A 19,641-nucleotide genomic window follows, 5' to 3' on the forward strand; every position below is an offset into this window, starting at 1 on the left:
AGCAGTTCGAGAAGGCAGCTCACCACCACCTCAAGGGCAATTAGCATGGGCAATAAATGCTGGCCTAACCAGCGACGCCCACAACCCATGAATGAATAAATTTTAAAAAATACCCAATACAACTTGCCTCTTACTACTTGACTGTCAGGTTATTCCAAATAGTTGAGATATAATTGTGCAGAAAGTATAATGTATATAAATTTTTTTTTAACAAGATGCCAGCTTTTATGTTCGAACCTTTATAGAATAGTGGAAGGGGTCCCAGAGATGGGAGCCACTCAGCTCTTGTGCAGCTGGGCTGCAGCCTATGTTAACACAGAGACCCTGCGTGATGAACCAACTGGTAGCTCTTGGCTCTTGACCCAGGCGGCGGCAACCAATGGCTTGCTGCCTGGTGGCTCTCCCATGCGGGACGTCTGGCGCTGCCGGCTCAGCTGAAGGCGAGCGATGGTCGGGTGCGTGTGGGTGCTGCTGTCTCTGGTCTGTCTTATCCCCGCTCCCACCTCCAGCCAGGAAGCGGAGCGACCGAACCGCAGGTTCGAGTACAAGTACAGCTTCAAAGGACCGCACCTGGTGTTGCAGGATGGTACCGTTCCTTTCTGGATATACCATGGCAGTAAGTTTTTACTTTACTCCTGGGGAAGGGCAAACTCCAACTCCCTTCCCCCTCCCTCCCCCCTCCACAACTACTTCTCAATTGATTCTGCAGCGAATAGTTAATTAAACTTCAGCTACAAAACTGGTTACAGCCTCTTTGTTTGGTGTGTGCAGTTTGCATGTTTAAGTAACTAAGTTGGTGCATTAGAGTCTTTATTTGTTTAAACCTGTTGGAAAATAGTTTTAAGGTTGGGGGGGAAGTATTCTCAATTTTCCGATTATTAGCAGCGAATTTTATAATCTGTAGTGACACGTGTGGCTTGTGTTGTGAAACAGTCATTCCTATCCCTGTCAGAGGTTGTCTGCTGGTCAGAGTTGTTCCCTTTCTCAACTTTAGCTGGTGTTCAAAACATGCTGTCTCTCTCCCTCTCTCTCTCTCAGATTCATCCAGCCACCCACATACATCTTTGTGCATGCTGTCTATCAGAGTCAAGTATAGCATTACTTCTGTGCAACTATTTTCAATTAATCTTTGTATTGTGGAGGTTCCTAACTTTGGAAAGTAGCTGTTAGAATATCGAATAATTGTGCCAACTCAAGATGTTCTTATAAAAAGATTAGTATGTGCATAAATGATGTGTTGGTGAAGCATCAAATGTGGTTACTCCCTCATTAACTCATTTCCTGGCAATTAACTTCTTTAAAAAATTAAGTTTGCTACCATTATTGGAAGCTCCAAGGACTATCTGACAATCTTGATCTGTGAACTACTTTTTCAGGAAAGCATACTATTGTGTAGGGCGGCATTTTAGCAGCATTTTAATTGCTGTTCAGAAAAACATCCAGGTGCCGTCTTCTGGGTGAGATATTAAACTAAGGGCCTGTCTGCTCTCTTGGTGGATGTGAAAGATCCCATAGCATAATTTTGAAGAAGAGTTTGGGGTGGAGGGGCAAGTGGGAGTTCTCTCAGCTTTCCTGACCAATATATATTCTTCAAACGGCACCTAAAATAGATGTTGTGGACACACATTTTGCTATCTTGTTTCCAGACAGGGTTGGTCTTCATGCTGCTAATGACACCTGCTTTAGTCCTTATGCTAATAGTCTTTGCCTTGTGTCTGTGACATCTTTGTTATTTGTCTCCTGATCCCCAACCTACCCCTAACCTTCTGTTTTGCTCTACCTGCTCCACTGCAACACCCCCCTACCCCCCACCGATTGCCCTTTTCAACAGCATAAAACTCATCACATTTCTACCTCTCTCCAGCTCTGAAGACGAATCACATGGATTTGAAACGTTAATACTGTTTTTCTCTCTCCACAGATGCTGCCAGAACTGCTGAGTTTTTCCAACTTTTTCTCTTTCATATTTCCAGCATTTTGCTTTTATTATCACAGCACTGTTGTGAGACTTTACTGTGTGAAAATTGACTGCTGAGTTTCCTGTATCAACACAGTAACTAAGCTTCAAAAGTATCTCATTGTCTGTAAAATGCATGGAGACATCATGAAAGATGCTGCATCCTTTTCTTCACTATTGTACCCACTTCTGTCGAATTTAAGTGCTCTTTTAAAATAAGTATTTACCCCTCTACTGGCAAAAGAATATAATTTAAAAAAAAATCAAAATGAATGGCAAATAATCTTACAATGCAATCAAGCAAGGGTGCTGATGTTATTTATGGAAGAGAAATTATATAACTTCCTGGAATTATCACTTGCATTCTTATTGTTCAGTGGAACAAAACCGCTCGGTACACGTGAACTCTGGTTATATTTCTCTGGCACCTGTCTTATTTGTAATCTTTTGCATGGTGTGAGAGGCTGTCCGGACCCCATACCCCACAGTCCATACTTTAACAACCCAGAGCCAAGGCAAATTCGTCGTTTGCATCCTTTGATATCCGTGATCATAGACGATGGTCAAGTCAAATTATAGATCCCGTCGCTGATGACCTGAAATTTTTTGCTTTTGAAAATCTGACGCAGATTCATTTTATCTCCAAGTTACCCTGTATTTACCTTAATTTGTTCAATTCCAACACTTTAAGTTTCCAATGTCCATGTGCTATATTGAAGCCAGCTGAGTGCATTGAGCATTAGTCTAACTAGAGGTGTTAATTTGGAGTTCTGTTGTCCAAGTGCATCACCAAACATGGAGAATGGTACCGCCACCTGCTGAAGAGATTAAATTACTCTGTGTAAGCGCCTCATGCTGTGAGCATTTATCAATGCCATGCCTAAAAAAGCACAACAGTAATTTACATTACATAGAATGTACACCACAGAACCCGACTGTTTGGTGCAACTGGCCTGTGCCAATATTTATGCTCCACATGAACTCTCTCCCACCTTACTGCACCTAACCCTATTTGTATGTTGGAATGTTTGTATCCCTTTCTGTCTCCAGTTCTTATCTCACTTCCCCTTAAATGTATCTAGGTATTCGCCTCAACTAATCCATGTGGTGTTGAGTTCCACATTCTAACCACTCCTCTGGGTAAAGAAAGTTTTCCTGAATTCCTTATTGGATTTATCAGTGTCTAGCTTATATTTACAACCCCTTGGTATGGTCGCGCCCAGAAGTGGAAACATCGTTTCCATGTCTACTTGGTTACATAAAGAATGGTTCTGCAGAACGATGAGACAAAATGGAAGACTTTTATTGTACAAAATGTTTCTGTGTTGCAATGAAACCTCGTATGCTATCAATTGTACCCTTTGGCTTGTGATAAGATTATAGCCTGTGAGGCCCTCAAGCCAATAAGCAATAAGAGTCATATGGACTCGAAACGTTAACTCTGCCTTTCTCTCCACAGATGCTGCCAGACCTGCTGAGTTTTCCCAGCAATTTTTGTTTTTGTTTCAGATTCCAGCATCTGCACTATTTTGCTTTTACCAATAAAAAGGAGGCAGGTCTGTCTGATCCAGTGTGTTGCCGTGGTGACATTTAAGTTCCGTCTTAGTTCAAGATGCCAATGCACACTAAAGAATCTTATTAGGGATTAAAATGGTAAACTCTTCTTTTAATTCTTTCTTGGGATGTAGGTGTCGCAGGCAAGGCCATTATTTATTGCCCATCCCTAATTTCCTTTGACAAGGTGAGCCGTCTTCTTGAACCGCTGCAATGCATTTGGTTTGACAATTCTGTATTGGTTTGGTAACAATGGCTTGCTGGGCCATTTCGGAGGGCAGCTAAGAGTCAACCATTTTGCTGTGGGTCTGGAGTCACCTAGTCCAGACCAGCTAAGGACGGCAGATTTCCTTCCCTAAACGACAGTGGTGACCGAGATGGGTTTTTAAACCATTCTTTATATAACCAGGTAGATTTTTATAATTAATTGAATTTAAATTGTTGTGGTGGTGTTTGAACCCGGATCCCCAGAGCATTAGACTGGACCTTGTGATTGCCAGTCCTGTGACATTGCCACTATCCTGCCATCTCCGCATTTTGTTGCATCAAAAGAAGGTTTCCCTCTTCAAGTTAAATCCTGGTCAAGTAGATTTTTAACAAGTTGGAGAAACGCTCACAGCCGCCTCTTTGTATAAGGAGTTGTTTTTAAAATAAGTAACCTTAATAGTTCTTTCATTATTACTCAGATGCCCTTCCTAGTTCTGAACGAGTCCGAGTTGTTCCTTCATTGCGAAGCCAAAGTGGATCTATTTGGAGCAAGAATGACGTCGCCTTTGAAAACTGGGAGGTAGAAGTTTCATTTCGGATACGTGGCAGAAACAGAATTGGCGCAGATGGACTGGTGCGTTTTTCCTTCTTGTCAGTGGCTTTGTAAGAATTTTCCTGATACCCAGGAATCTATTTGAAATCTACAAGTTGTCACGGGGTGGAACCGGAGCTGATGACTATACTTAAATTTGCTCCGAAAGGGTTAGGATGTGATGTATTCTACTTCCTTTTTGGGGCTATTAGTAATTGTTATTACAAGACCTCTACCCCATGACTTGGTTTACACTGGTTATGGAACACAGCACTTATAAAATGCACAAAGGACCTGACTGGGGAGGGCCATATTATACTACAGGAAATAAAAGCAACATTCAGTTCACATTCTTTAATAATGCCACAAGGGCCAGTGAGCAAAAGTAAGGAAGCCTGCCTCCTGCACCCACATACTTTTTCTCGAATGAGTGAACATTGAACGTGCCTGCTATTCGATCAAATGCTGCATATTGATCTAGAAGGTCAACTTGATTACTGTAGCTGAAAAGGATTCAAGATGGTGATTGAACCTTGAAGCTTTGGGAAACCTAGATGATGGTGAGGAACTTGTGGGAAATCTCTAAACATGTCGTGCCATCTTTATACCCCAGTTTTATCCATGTTTTATGTTTTGCCTGGTTCTCAGTGTGGCAGCTCCTTGGCCTTGGCTCAGATTTTAGCTCAACTACTTAAGTTGATCAGAATTCCTGTCCATGATTGTTGAATTTATATGGTGTCCGGTTACATCTTGGACTGCTTCACATAACTTAAAAAATAAATGGAGTTACGTAGATAAATATACTCCAATTCATGGTGAACCCAGTAAGGTTTATGTTCTTACCATCCTACGGGAGTCCATCAGGTCAAAGGTTAACTCAAAAAGTTCATGATGCTTAGCAACGCACACAAGTTACTTTTCCCAATGTGCCTTCGAGACCATTTTTTAAACAAAAGCAAAGTTGATCATTACTTTCTGTTCAATTAAAACATCCTTGATGGTGTCAGCAATCAACTTTTCTTTTTAGTAACTCCAAAATATAGCCATTGAAAGTTGTCTAAATATCAGCAAATATCTAAATGACCACCTTATTTAATAGAATCCAATCTTCAGTGTCTCCTGAAAACGTTGTGAATTTTAGTACAAATTGCGCAATGCTACTGTTCAAGTGGAACCATAGAACCATAGAAAAGTTACAGCACAGAAGGAGGCCATTCAGCCCATCTTGTCCATGCCAGCCCGAGGACACCCAGGTGCCCTTTCTAATCCCACCTTCCTGCACCCGGCCCATAGCCCTGCAGCTTACAGCACTTCAGGTGCAGATCCAGGTACTTTTTAAAAGAGTTTAGAGTTTCTGCATCTACCACCAACTTGGGCAGCGAATTCCAGACACCCACTACCCTCTGCGTAAAAAAGTTCTTCCTCATATCCCCCCTACATCTTCTGCCACTTATCTTGAATCTATGTCCCCTGGTTCTAGAATTCTTCACCAAGGGAAACAATTTTATCCTGTCCACTCTATCTATTCCCCTCATAATTTTGTACATCTCAATCAAGCCACCTCTCAGCCTTCTTTGTTCTAAGGAAAATAACCCCAACCTATCCAATCCATATACGTACTATATCCTGGAGTGAATGCCAACTGTTTTCTTTGTTCCCGTGAACTACATCAACCACCACTAGCTAAGAAAGCAATCCAATCCCACACCTCTGTCTCTACCCCTCCATGGCTCAGCAGCTATAAGAAGGCAATTCTTCATTTTTCCTTCCTTTGTGTCTCTCCGCTCTTCCAAATTGCTGTATGGAGAATCCTGATCACAAAACGCTTCATGGTGCAACATGTGCGTTCACTAGGTTTTCTCAGCAAGGGCTAACACAAATAGGATGATGTGAATCCTCCAAAGTAGGTCGATACTCATAACCTTTCCTGTCATGACAGGCGATATGGTTCACCAGAGAGAGGGGGCCGACAGGACCTGTTTATGGAGCAGCTGATCACTGGGATGGCGTTGGCATCTTCTTTGACTCATATGATAATGATGGCAGGGTAAGTAACAGAAGCAAGAAAAGTGGCTCTTGTTGAGCTCGTTTCTGTGTTAAGTATGTGCATGAGTTTTGAAGTCATTGTGATATTGCATTGCTTTAAATCAGTGACTCATACAATAGTGCTCTGGGTCATTTTGGATGACCTCCACAATGTTTGCAGCCCTGTTTATTCCTCAGTCTACATTCAAGGTGCCTTTGGTCGTCCTGTCGAAGTTGGAGTCCAGGATCGTTCCCTCCCTGTGAGATTATCAAATAACCACCAATCCTATTGTCGGTTCTTTCCTTCTGTCTGCTGACCCTAAATTTTCTTTGACGACTGTCTATCTGGTGCCATATTTTAAATTGGGAGCTCACTTCAGGAATGCACAGATTTGAGTGGTATATTTCTTAAATATTTAGGAGCATTATTGGAAATGCAGAAGCTAGTGACTGACCTGATTTCAAATTGAACTTTGCAGCGGAAAGAAAAGCGAAATGTTTGTTAGCTTTGTGAGCCTTTTGGACTAAATGAACTGTATTCTTGAGAATCTTAATGGCCTCAAAGTCATGAACAAAATGTGAAACTGTGGCTGATCTAGAAGTAAATTTTTTCAAAGGGTAATTTTGCTGATCACCTCTCATTCTCCTAAACTCCTATGAGTATGGGTCCAACCTGCTCCATCTCTCCTCAGAAGACGATCCCTTCGTCCCAGGAATCAGCCTGGTGGACCTTCACTGAATTGCTTCCAATGCAAGTATATCCCTCAAGTAAGGTGACCAGAGCTGTACACAGGACTCCAAGTACAGTCTCACCAATGCAGCTGAAGCAAGGCACATCTACTTTTATACTCCATCTCCCTCGCAAGAAAGACCAACATTCTAATTGCCTTCCTAATTACTTGCTGTACCTGCATGCTAACTTTTTTGATTCATGGGTAGGGACACCCAGCCCCTCTGAAAAACAGCATTCTGCAGTCTCTCTCCAATTAAATAATACTCTGCTTTTCTATTTTTCCTGCCAGGGTAGACAACCTCGCATTTTCCCCACATTAAAGCGCATGTGCCAATTTTTGCCTACTCACTTAACCTATCTATATCCCTTTGCAGACTCTTTGCATCCTCCTCACAACTTGCTTTCCTACCTATCTTTGTATCATCAGCAATTTTGGCTATAGTAAAGTCTGTCCCAAGTCATTAATGTAGATTGTAAATAGTCGAGACGCCAGCACTGACCTCTCTGGCACTCCACTAGTTACAGTTTGCTTATCTGAAAATGACTTATTTATCTTGACTCTTTGTTTCCTGTTAATTGGCCAGTCCTCTAGCCATGTTAATATATCATCCCTAACACCATGAGTTCTTAATTTGTGTAGTAAATTTTATGTGGCACCTTTTCGAATGCCTTTGGAAATCCAAATACACTCCATCTGATGGGTTCCCCTTTATCCACCCTAATTGTTACAAAGAACTCTAATAAATTTGTCAAACACGATTTCACTTTCACAAAAATATGTTGGCTCTGCCTGATTGTATTTTGACTTTCTAAGCGTCCCGCTACTACATCCTTAATAATGGATTCTAGCATTTTCCCAGTGACAGATGTTAGACTAGCTGGTTTATGGTTTCCTGCTTTCTGTCTCCCTCCGTTCTAAAATAGTGTGGTCATGTTTGTGGCTTCCTAGTCTGCTGGGCCCTTTCCAGAGTCTAGGGAAATTTGGAAGATTACAACCAATGCATCCACTATCTCTGCAGCCACTTCCTTTAAGCAAGGCTATGTAGCTGAAGAGGACTCATTTGTAGGGCCATGGCGTAAAAGTTGGGGCATGTGGCTATACAAGACAGCTCTCTCCAAAATGGGCCAAATATGAGAGCCACCTGTGCTGTAAGAGTCAATGTCTTGATCTAGCTCTGGCTAACGAAGCTAAGCAAGCAGGCAAGCTAAAAGTAGAATACTTGGGGAGACGGCACTCACAATACAGTTACATTCAGTGTAAGAATGGAAAATGAAAAGTCAAGGCAGGAGGATTTGATTTGGGGAGGGAGGAGGAGAGAGAAAAAAGTGAAAAATAAAAATAAAAATACCTGGAAAAACTCAGCAGGTCTGACAGCATCTGCGGAGAGGAATACAGTTAACGTTTCGAGTCCGTGTGACTCTTCAACAGAACTAAGGAAAAATAGAAAAGAGGTGAAATATAAGCTGGTTTAAGGGGGGTGGGACAAGTAGAGCTGGATAGAGGGCCAGTGATACGTGGAGATAGCTAAAAGATGTCATAGACAAAAGGACAAAGAGATGTTGAAGCTGGTGATATTATCTAAGGAATGTGCTAATAGGTGACATTAAGGGTAGAAAGCAGGACGAGCAAGGTACAGATAGCCCTAGTGGGGGTAGGGTGGGGGGAAGGGACGGAAATAGGCTAAAAGGTAGAGATAAAACAATGGATGGAAATACATTTAAAAATAATGGAAATAGGTGGGAAAAGAAAAATCTATATAAATTATTGGAAAAAAGGGGAATTGGAAAGGGGGTGGGGATAGAGGAGAGAGTTCATGATCTAAAATTGTTGAACTCAATATTCAGTCCGGAAGGCTGTAAAGTGCCTAGTCGGAAGATGAGGTGCTGTTCATAAAATCAATATTCTTAAATTCTCTTGTGGCTGAATTCAAATTATCAGCTTGGACAATGGGGGGGACGTTGCTCGATGATATGTGATTTCAGCAATGGAGGATGTCGAAATGCTATTATTAAAAGAGCATTCTTCTGGTTGTATGATTGTAAGGTTATAATACAGCCTCTGAATCTAAAGGTGGCTGATGCCAAGAGGTGTGATTCTGCAGCTGATGACAGCCTTGCCTGGGGAGCTATTTTTCACATGAAAGCACTTGAGGTGCAGGGGAAGAAATAAATCCCACTGATCAGTTCTCTGGTTTGGTGGATCCACAGGCTTTACAGTCCTGCTGTAACTTGCGCGCAAGCTTCACTTTGAAGCACTTTGGATCCATAAAATTAAGGTTTACTTATCATAACCTCTCTTTGACACTGTCTCTTAGATAAACAATCCAGTCATCCTTGTGGTGGGAAATGATGGACAACTCACATACGATCACTTCAAGTAAGTTTTCGTTTTATTTGTGGTATGAATTGTGGGTTGTTTTGTAAAACATTCTTCTTTTGCACATAAGGCTGAATCATAATTTTTTTTTGCCTCAAATTTGTAATATGTCAGAGACTTACCAAGTTTTATTTGTAAACTTCCCTCAAGTTAGATTTAGAAAGTAGAGATTTGTTGGAATGGTTAGGGGAACAGAAGTGACTTTTTTCAAAGCCTATACACAGGTGAGTGCATCTCTCACCATTCCATTCTGCCCTAACTTTCCACTTTAAGTAGAGAAGCCTTGGATAATGGTTCATTTTCTACCACAAAGTCCATTTCCAAATGCAGCAAGACCTGGACAACATCTAGGCTTGGGCTGACAAGTGGCAAGTAACATTTGCACCACACAAGTGCCAGGCAATAACCATCTCCAACAAGAGATAATCTAACCATTACCCCTTGACATTCAATGGCATTACCATCACTGAATCTCCCACTATCAACATCCTGGGAGTTACTATTGACCAAAAACGGAACTGGACTAGCCATATAAATACTACAAAAGCAGGTCAGAGGTTGGGAATCCTGTGGCGAGTAACTTAGCTCCTGACTCCCCAAAACCTGTCCACCATCTACAAGGCACAAGTCAGGAGTGTGATGGAATACTCTCCATTTGCCTGGATAAGTGCAGCTCCAACAACACTCAAGAAGCTTGACACCATCCAGGACAAAGCAGTCCACTTAAATGGCACCCCTTCCACAAATATTCGCTCCCTCCACCACCGACGCACAGTAGCAGCAGTGTGTACCATCTACAAGATGCACTGCAGGAACTCACCAAGGCACCTTAGACAGCACCTTCCAAACTCATGAACACTACTATCCAGAAGGACAAGGGCAGCAGACACATGGGAACACCACCACCTGGAAGTTCCCCTCCAAACCACTCACCAATCTTGACTTGGAAATATATTGCCGTTCCTTCACTGTACATTGTTCACTATCACTGGGTTAATATCCTGGAACTCCCTCCCTAACAGCACTGTGGGTGCACCCACACCACATGGACTGCAGCGGTTCAAGAAGGCAGCTCACCACCATCTTCTCAAGGGCAATTAGGGATGGGTAATAAATGCTGTCCCATAAATTAATTTTTAAAAGGGAGATTGAGAGGAGGATTTTTGGTGCTTTATTCTGTAACACAGCTTTTGAGCTCTTGATGTCGAATCTTAATTTTTAAAGATTTTTCTCTGGGAGTCATAGCAAGAAATTACATTTGTTGTCCCTCCTGTAACCAAATTTTATTATGAAGCACCCTGGGTCAATTTACTGCCGTTAAAGGCGCTATCTAAATGGAAGCTGTTGCTGTTTAGACCGTCTCAAGGAGGTGGTGGTGGGCTATCTTCCTGAATGAATGAGTGATTGGTTTTATTATTGAAGACTTACTTGGTCACTTCTGAGAGACATTGAGAGAGAGTGTGGGGCAGGAGCCCCTTGCAGGCCAGAAATGGTGAGGTGGCACATTTTCCCTTTATTTCAGGACCTAAGTGAACAAGTTTTACAACCCAGTAGCTTTTGTGATTGTTTTTCTGGCACTCGCCTACAATTACCAGACTTCACTTCAAACTCACCATGGTGGTCTTTGAACTTCTAGCCTTTAGGTTGCCATTTAGCGATCTAATTTTTATATTTCCACAGAATCGTAGAATTGTTATAGTGCAGAAGGAGGCCACTCGGCCCATTGTGTCTGCACCAGCTTTCCGAGTGAGCATTTCACTTAGCGCCATTCTCCTGCCTTCTCCCCACAACCCTGCTTATTATCATCTATAGAATCATCTAATTTCCTCTTGAATGCCTCGATCGAACCTGCCTCCACCACACTCAGGCAGTGCACTCCAGACCTTTACCAGCCGCTGTGTGATAAAGTTATTTCTCACATCACTTTTGCTTCTTTTGCCAATTACTTTCGATCTGTGCTCCCTGGTTCCCAACCCTTCCACAAAGGGAGAACTGTTTTTCCCCATCTACTCTGTCCGGGCCCCTCATAATTTGGAATACTGCTGTCATATTTCCTCTCAGCCTCCTCTTATCCAAAGAAAACAGTCCCAACTTCTCCAATCCATCTTCATAACTGAAGTTCCTCATCCCTGGAATTATTCTCATAAATCTCTTCTGCACTCTCTCCAATGCCTTCACATCCTTCCTAAAATGCGGAGCCCAGAACTGAACAGAACCTCTAGCAGAGGTTTAACTAGTGTCTTACACAAGTTCAGCATAACCTCCTTGTTTTTTCTTTTAACAAATGAGGTATTCTTTTATCATTCCAAAATAGTTGATTAACTCATTATTTCATGTTGATAAAATAACTTTGAAACAATAAATCTCTTTTATGTTGTAACTTGTCCACTCCAAACGCACTTAATAAAACGGTAACCGATGGCTTGGGTTCATTTGTGTTTTAATCCAAATTTCAGCGATGGAGCAAGCCAAGCTTTGGGCTCATGCATTCGTGATTACCGCAACACCTACTACCCTGTCAGAACCAGGATAAGGTATTACCAGAAGACATTACAGGTAAGCGGGTTTAGTAATTTTAATGCAGACTTTATTAAACGTGTAAATGCGTGTACTAACTTTACAGGTTTGTTTGCTAGTGCTGTCATGTTTTGCCATTGTCTCGAGTGCTCTCTTTTCCCCTGGACGCTCTCAGCTCGTTCTTTCCCATTGACATTGGTGACCGGTATTGAGGTGCAGCTTTCCCAGGCAGCATTTCTTTCACGAATGACTTTGAATCTATGTTTAGCCATTTCGGAAGAAGAACAGGCAGTGGCTAATTGTCCAATTTCAATGTTGGGTATTGATGACCACAAAATTATTCTCAATCGTCGTAAAAACCCATCTGCTTCACTGATGTCCTTTAGGGAAAGAAATCTGCCGTCCTTACCTGGTCTGGCCTCCATGTTACTCCAGGCCCACAGCAATGTGGTTGACTCTTGATTGCCCTCTGAAATGGTTGAGCTAGATACTCCGTTCAACGATAATTGGGGATGGGCAATAAATGCTTGTCTTGACAGCAGCATCCACATCCCATGAAAGAATAAGTAAAGATTAAATAAAATTTCAGTTTGTAGATTCTCATTTATCATCTGTTGACAATTTTTACACTTGTCTCTTTTGTTCCAATTTTGGCAAAGGGACTCTTGGATGCTTCACTTCGATAATGAACTTGATGTGACCCATTGGAGATGGTTTTAGAAGCCAATTACAATTACCGATGGGTCAGGGAAATTGGTATCGAGTATCTTGGCCTTCAAGCTACTTTTTTCCTTTGACCGAATTTTTGAACAGTGTTGTTCGTGCAAAAACAAATGAAACTCATCCAGGGTTTCCCCTTGTGCAACCAATATTGATGTACATTGTCACAGAGTGAACTTGCCCAGGGATACAGCTGGCTGGAGCCTCTTTATAAAACATTTTCATTCTGTCTAAAAGCAATTAATGACACAGGGAAAAACACTCCATCCAGCCCGCAACCCCCCCAACCCCAAACACACCTTCTGCACCACAATATGAAACTGTGATCTCCTGCGGAAAACTAGTCTTAAAAACCCCGGCCTGTTCTTTGGGGGGGGTGGAAAATCTGAGAAATTCTTTTCTGGACTCTCCCTAGACAATGGAAACAAGTCCAGGAGATCGCACTGGCCTTGACAAATTATGTGTAGTACCTGTCTTTCGTATGTGATCTCTGCTCCAGCCAGAAACAGGTCTGGCCTTTGTTTGAAGGAATAAATAGTTTTGTTACAGTGTGTGTTGATGCTGTTTGCCTGTCCACCCTTGCAGGTATACGTAAATGTGGGGATGAACAATTTCGATGAGAACTATGAGTTTTGTACTGAAGTCCAAAACATGAACCTTCCTTCAAGCGGATACTTTGGAGTTTCAGCAGCTACTGGGGGAGTTGCAGGTAAGCAAGAAAGGAAATCGCATGGGCTGATGAGAGAAATACATGTGCAGGGCTACAGGAATAGAGAGGAGGAATGGGACTGACTGGGTTGTTCTGCAGTGAACAGGCATGAAATTGATGGGCTGAATGGCCTCCTTCTGTGCCATAATGACTCTCTGACACTAATCTGCACCACTAAAGACAGATTATCTGGTCATTTATCTCATTACTGCGTGCGGGAGTTCCTGTGCGCAAATTGGCTGCTATGAACATTGTCCTCACGTGTATATCAATTATAATGGCACTTGTACAGATTTCCTTGCATTCCTGATTAATTTGGGAAAATAATGTGCAGAATTTTATCTAGTGTTTATTGGCCTACAGTGCAATTTTTTATCAAAAATATTTATGATCAAAATACAACAATAACTTGCATTTATATAGTGCTTTTAATGGTGTAAAGCATCCAAAGGCATTTCACAGGAGCATTACCTGCAAGGACACTGAGCCACATAGAGAGATATCAGGACTGCTGACCAAAGGGTTGGTCAAGAAGGTAGGCTTGAAGGAGAGTCTTAAAGAAGGAGAGAGAGGTGATGAGGTTTAGGAAGGGAATTCCAGAGCTTAGGATCCAGGAGGCTGAAGGCACGGCTGCCACTGGTGAAGCGATTAAAATCAGGATGCACCATAGACTAGAACTGAAGAAATGCAGGGATCCTGGGTGTTTGGGAGGGATAGAGAAAATGACCAAAATAGGACATGGAGAGATTTGAAAGCAAGGATGAGAATTTTAAAATTGAAACACTGGAAGTTGTGGAGTTCAGAGGAAAGTTTTCACAGCAACAATTTGTGCACAGCAAGCTCCCACAAGCAGTAATGAGATAAATGACCAGATAACCTGTTTTTGGTGGTGATGGTTGAGGGATAAATATTGGCCAGGACACTGGGGAGAACTCCCCTGCTCTTTGAAATAGTGCCATGGGATCTTCTACATCCATCTGAGGGGCCAATGAGTCCTCGGTTGAACCTCTTGGCTAAAAGGCGACACCTCCGACAGTACAGCACACCTTCGGTACTGCACTGTAGCATCAGCCTTGATTTTTGTGCTCCAGCGTCTGCAGTGGGTTCACTGAGGGTAAAGATGAATGCAGTTGGGTAACAGAATCTGCTCCCTTCCCTAGGCAGCGCCTGGAGGATGACCCAATGGGAGCAGGCACATTCAAGGCAAGAAGTCATATGATCAAACCTCCAGGAATCCCACCAGAGTTGGCAACCGTATTCCAGCTCTGCACCTCAGCTACCTTCTCTATAGCTCTCGTCCTCTCCTCCTCTCTCTCTTTTCTCATTTAAAATGCTCCTTAAAACCTCCCTCTTTGAACAAGCTCTTGCTCATCTGACCTAACATCACCTTCCGTGTTTTGTTTTATTATGCTCCACGGCAAAGCGCCTTGAGACATTTCATTACATTAAAGGTGCTATATAAATATAAGTTGTTGCTGCAGCTCACCACTAAGTGGGTGGCCCCCCACGTCCACAGACACACCCTCAATTTACCAGGACCTCAGTTGCAGAATTTCCCTTGCACCTCATGGTGACCGGGAATACTCCAAAACACACTGCCTCTTTCAGCTTTCTCAAACCAAGAGCTCTGCTTCCACTATGACAAGTCAGCTCCCCTTTCCTGATTCTGCACAATCTCAAACCCAAGCTCCAGCTCGCCTGGTGTCTGCTTTGCCCCGCCATCTGATGCGATACTTGGAGCCTGTTCAACTCTTGCGTTCTGACACTGCTCCCAAATCACTTCAGCACGCAACTTCTCCCCGAAATTCAAAAGCCTGCTTGAAAAATTGCTGCACCCGAAGGTGTCTTTGTCTCATCTACCTTCCTCCCCATGGAGATTTCCTTCGCTTCCTGCTTTGTGCCTGGGGGGGTGGGGGGTGGGGGTTATGGTGGCATAGTGGTGATGCCATTAGCCTAGTAATCCAGAGGGCCAGGCTTAATGGGGGGCACGGGTTCAAATCCCACCATGGCAATTGGTGGAATTTAAATGCAATGAACTCATGAATCTGGAATTGAAAGCTAGTCCCAGTGATGAAATCTTAGTAATGGTGACAATCATCTAATGCTGTTAAAAACCCATCTGGTTCACTTATGGCCTTTTAGGGAAGGAAATCTGCCATCCTTACCTAGTCTGACCTACATGTGACTCCAGACCCACAGTAATATGGTTGACTCTTAACTGCACCTCTGAAATGGCCTAGCAAGCCAATCAGTTCATGGGCACTTAGGGATGGGCAACGAATGCTTGCCTGGCCAGTGACACCCACATCCCATTGAAAGAATAAAGAAAGAAAACTCATCCTTGAATATAGAAGCGAAATACTGCAGATCCTGGAAACCTTAAAAAAAATGCTGGAATGACAGATCTTGTATAATTATTACATCTCAAGAATACTTTCTTGACTCTCTCCTGTTTATGAGGAATTAATTGATGCCAGAACTTTTAGACAAACGTTTTTGAATTTTTAATTCTGGATGACGTATCTAGATACAGTGAACGTTATTAACAGCCAGAATGTATTTGGGAGAGGAAGCCTGTGCTTGAAGATGCCATTTGACTCATCCATTAAGAAAAACGTCCTTTCCCTAACCTCCAGCTATCCCAAATGAAGACCATCCCCAAATGCTCCTCGCTCGGTGAAGTTCTTCCTACCATTGGTCCTAAATTTCCCTTTATCCTAGGTATCCTTAATGCGGTACTTCACACCCACCCTCAATTTCCATCATCTCACCACAGAACTCTGCCAGGATCATCAGCACAGCCTTCCTCTCCCAAATACATTCTGGGTGTTAATTACGTTCACTGTATCTAGATACTTCATCTAGAATTAAAAATTCAAAAACGTTTATCTAAAAGTCCTGGCAGCAATTAATTTCTCATAAACAGGAGGTATTGTATCTTTAACAAAAACAAAAATACCTGGAAAAACTCAGCAGGTCTGACAGCATCTGCGGAGAGGAACACAGTTAACGTTTTGAGTCCGTATGACTCTTCAACAGAACTAAGGAAAAATAGAAAAGAGGTGAAATATAAGCTGGTTTAAGAGGGGGGTGGGACAGGTAGAGCTGGATAGAGGGCCAGTGATAGGTGGATATAACCAAAAGATGGCATAGACAAAAGGACAAAGAGGTGTTGAAGCTGGTGATATTATCTAAGGAATGTACAGATAGCCCTAGTGGGGGTGGGATGGGGGGAAGGGATCGAAATAGGCTAAAAGATAGAGATAAAACAATGGATGGAAATACATTTAAAAATATTGGAAATAGGTGGGAAAAGAAAAATCTATATAAATTATTGGGAAAAAAGGGGAATCAGAAAGGGGGTGGAGATGGAGGAGAGAGTTCATGATCTAAAATTGTTGAACTCAATATTCAGTCCGGAAGGCTGTAAATTGCCTAGTCGGAAGATGAGGTGCTGTTCCTCCAGTTTGCGTTGAGCTTCACTGGAGCAATGCAGCAGGCCAAGGATAGACATGTGGGCATGAGAGCAGGGTGGAGTGTTGAAATGGCAAGCGACAGGGAGGTCTGGGTAATGCTTGCGGACAGACCGAAGGTGTTCCGCAAAGCAGTCACTCAGTCTGTGTTTGGTCTCTCCAATGTAGAGGAAACCGCATTGGGAACAGCGAATGCAGTAGACTAAATTGGGGGAAGTGCAAGTGAAATGCTGCTTCACTTGAATTGTATTGTATTGTATCCTTCCTATTTATGAGAAATTAATTGCTGCCAGGACTTTTAGACAAACGTTTTTGAATTTTTAATTCTAGATGAAGTATCTAGATACAGTGAACGTAATTAACACCCAGAATGTATTTGGGAGAGGAAGGCTGTGCTGACGATCCTGGCAGAGTTCTGTGGTGAGATGATGGAAATTGAGGGTGGGTGTGAAGTACCGCATTAAGGATGCCTAGGATAAAGGGAAATTTAGGACCAATGGTAGGAAGGACTTCTTAGAGCGAGGAGCATTTGGGGATGGTCTTCATCTGGGATAGCTGGAGGTTAGGGAAAGTACGTTTTTCTTAATGGATGAGTCAAATGGCATCTTCAAGCACAAGCTTCCTCTCCCAAATACATTCCGGCTGCTAATAACGTTCACTGAATCTAGATACGTCATCCAGAATTAAAAATTCAAAAACGTTTGTCTAAAAGTCCTGGCATCAATTAATTTCTCATGAACAGGAAGGATACAATACAATACAATTCAAGTGAAGCAGCATTTCACTTGCACTTCCCTCAATTTAGTCTACTGCATTCGCTGTTCCCAATGCGGTTTCCTCTACATTGGAGAGACCAAACACAGACTGAGTGACTGCTTTGCAGAACATCTTCCTCTCCCAAATACATTCCGGCTGCTAATTACGTTCACTGCATCTAGATACGTCATCCAGAATTAAAAATTCAAAAACGTTTGTCTAAAAGTCCCGGCAGCAATTACTTTCTCATAAACAGGAGAGAGTCAAGAAAGTATTCTGAGATGTAATAATTATACAAGGTCTGTCATTCCAGCATTTTTTTTAAGGTTTCCTGGATCTGCAATATTTTGCTTTTATATTCAAGGAAGAGTTTTTTTCTTTCATGGGATGTGGGTGTCACTGGCCAGGCCAGCACTCGTTGCCTATCCCTAAGTGCCCATGAACTGATTGGCTTGCTAGACCATTTCAGAGGGCAGTTAAAAGTTGACCATATTGCTGTGGGTCTGGAGTCACATGTTTATCTCTTAAACGTGTAGTGAATTATCAACTGTGAACCAGAAACACAATATGATGTAGTTTTGGTTCCATCTAGTGGTGCAATTGAAGCGAGACTCAGCAGTTGGGCTGAGATGAGACTCGGTGGGGGGGAAAAATGCTTTGTGGAAAAAAAAATCATACTGGATCACTGTTTGCACAATGAATGTAAAATTGGTCAAATGTAAGTTTAAAAATATTGCTACCCTTTGTTAAAGACTCATTTAGTTGGCAAGGCTGCCTGCAGCTGAACCCCACTGTTCGCAGTCTTGATGTCCAGTTTGACCTGGAGCTGAAATTCCAACCCTGTATCTGCTCCATCAGCAAGACCGCCCACTTCCACCTCCACACCATTGTCCATCTCCACTCCTGTCTCAGCCCATCTGCCGCTGCAACCTTCTCCCATGCATTTGTTACCTCCAGGCTAGACTAGACTCTCCTGGACAGTGTCCCGCTTACCATTGTTACAGACGGGAGGGGGCTTAATTTAGACAGCCCTGATTTCTCCCCTCACCACCCATCCATAAACAGAAAGGTGTTTTGATTTGATTTTTCCCCTTATAAGCGGTGGCCTTTTTCCCAACCCCCCAGTTTTGGGGTGATCCAATTTTTATTAATAACACCACAGCAAACTCATGATAGGATGAACTCAGAGGGTTAGTTTATTTTCACACATTTGAAACTCAGGAGTGGGGGGGGTGCGGTTGCAACATAGCCCCATACAGTAAAAGAGTGATAGAGAAAAGAAAAAAATTACAGGGCAAAGACCACAGAGAAAAGAATTATTGTTTCACGTGGGTTCCAGAGTCCAGAATCAAAGTCCAATGAAATATTCCTTCACAGAAGTCAGCAGGTTGAAAACCAATGCTGTGTAATTCACTTTTCGAGTGGAGTTGACTTCACACGATGAGATAGGCATGCAGAGATCAATTGATCTTGTAGATGATGGCACAGAAGTTCCAATAGAAACAGTGTAGATGGGGCCGGGTATTCAATCTTTTCTGTGAAGCTACTTGTAGATGGTAAAATGGCATACTGAGCTTTGCAGTTCTATAAGACAATATTACTGGTTCCACAAGTTAGGTCTATGTCACATGAACTCCCACTTCTCCACTTTGGCTTTGACAAAGGGTGTGTATCCGTTTGTCTAGGTGCCTGAGATTGTTAAATGTTCCAACCATTAAGATTTGAAAGGAAGGATGCGGGGTCCTTTGTCCTAGCAAACAAAAACACCAGCCTGGCTTATGAAATGCAGAGGGCCTTTGTATTTGCTCTCTGCAGCCCACAGGGGGTTGTTAGTGCCCCTTCCGAGATAATGAGGTGCAAGTTTCTGTGATACTGCCATGGTAGCTCCTTTTGTTCGAGGTTTACAGACTGACATGGCTTCAAACATTTTAAAAGTCCTTGTCCAGTTTAACATTTTTTTTAGAAATAGCCATGAGGATATCTCTATATATGTTTTATAAAAATATCCAGTGTGAGATCTT

At 42.5% G+C, this 19,641-nt stretch overlaps 1 protein-coding gene across 1 annotated transcript in view; it reads left to right on the forward strand.

Annotated features, from left to right (window-relative positions):
- Positions 1 to 406: 406 nt before the first annotated feature.
- Positions 407 to 19,641, forward strand: part of LOC144669977 (protein ERGIC-53-like) — a 69,397-nt gene continuing 50,162 nt past the window's right edge. The window contains exons 1-6 of the mRNA XM_078532277.1: positions 407 to 616; positions 4,198 to 4,352; positions 6,250 to 6,357; positions 9,384 to 9,445; positions 11,902 to 12,001; positions 13,268 to 13,391. Of these exons, the coding sequence (XP_078388403.1) occupies positions 448 to 616; positions 4,198 to 4,352; positions 6,250 to 6,357; positions 9,384 to 9,445; positions 11,902 to 12,001; positions 13,268 to 13,391 (718 nt within the window). The 5' untranslated portion in view covers positions 407 to 447. The remainder of the gene's footprint in view (positions 617 to 4,197; positions 4,353 to 6,249; positions 6,358 to 9,383; positions 9,446 to 11,901; positions 12,002 to 13,267; positions 13,392 to 19,641) is intronic.

This window comes from Cetorhinus maximus, chromosome 30 (assembly GCF_964194155.1).
Source record: "Cetorhinus maximus chromosome 30, sCetMax3.hap1.1, whole genome shotgun sequence".
Classification (NCBI taxonomy): Eukaryota; Metazoa; Chordata; class Chondrichthyes; order Lamniformes; family Cetorhinidae; genus Cetorhinus; species Cetorhinus maximus.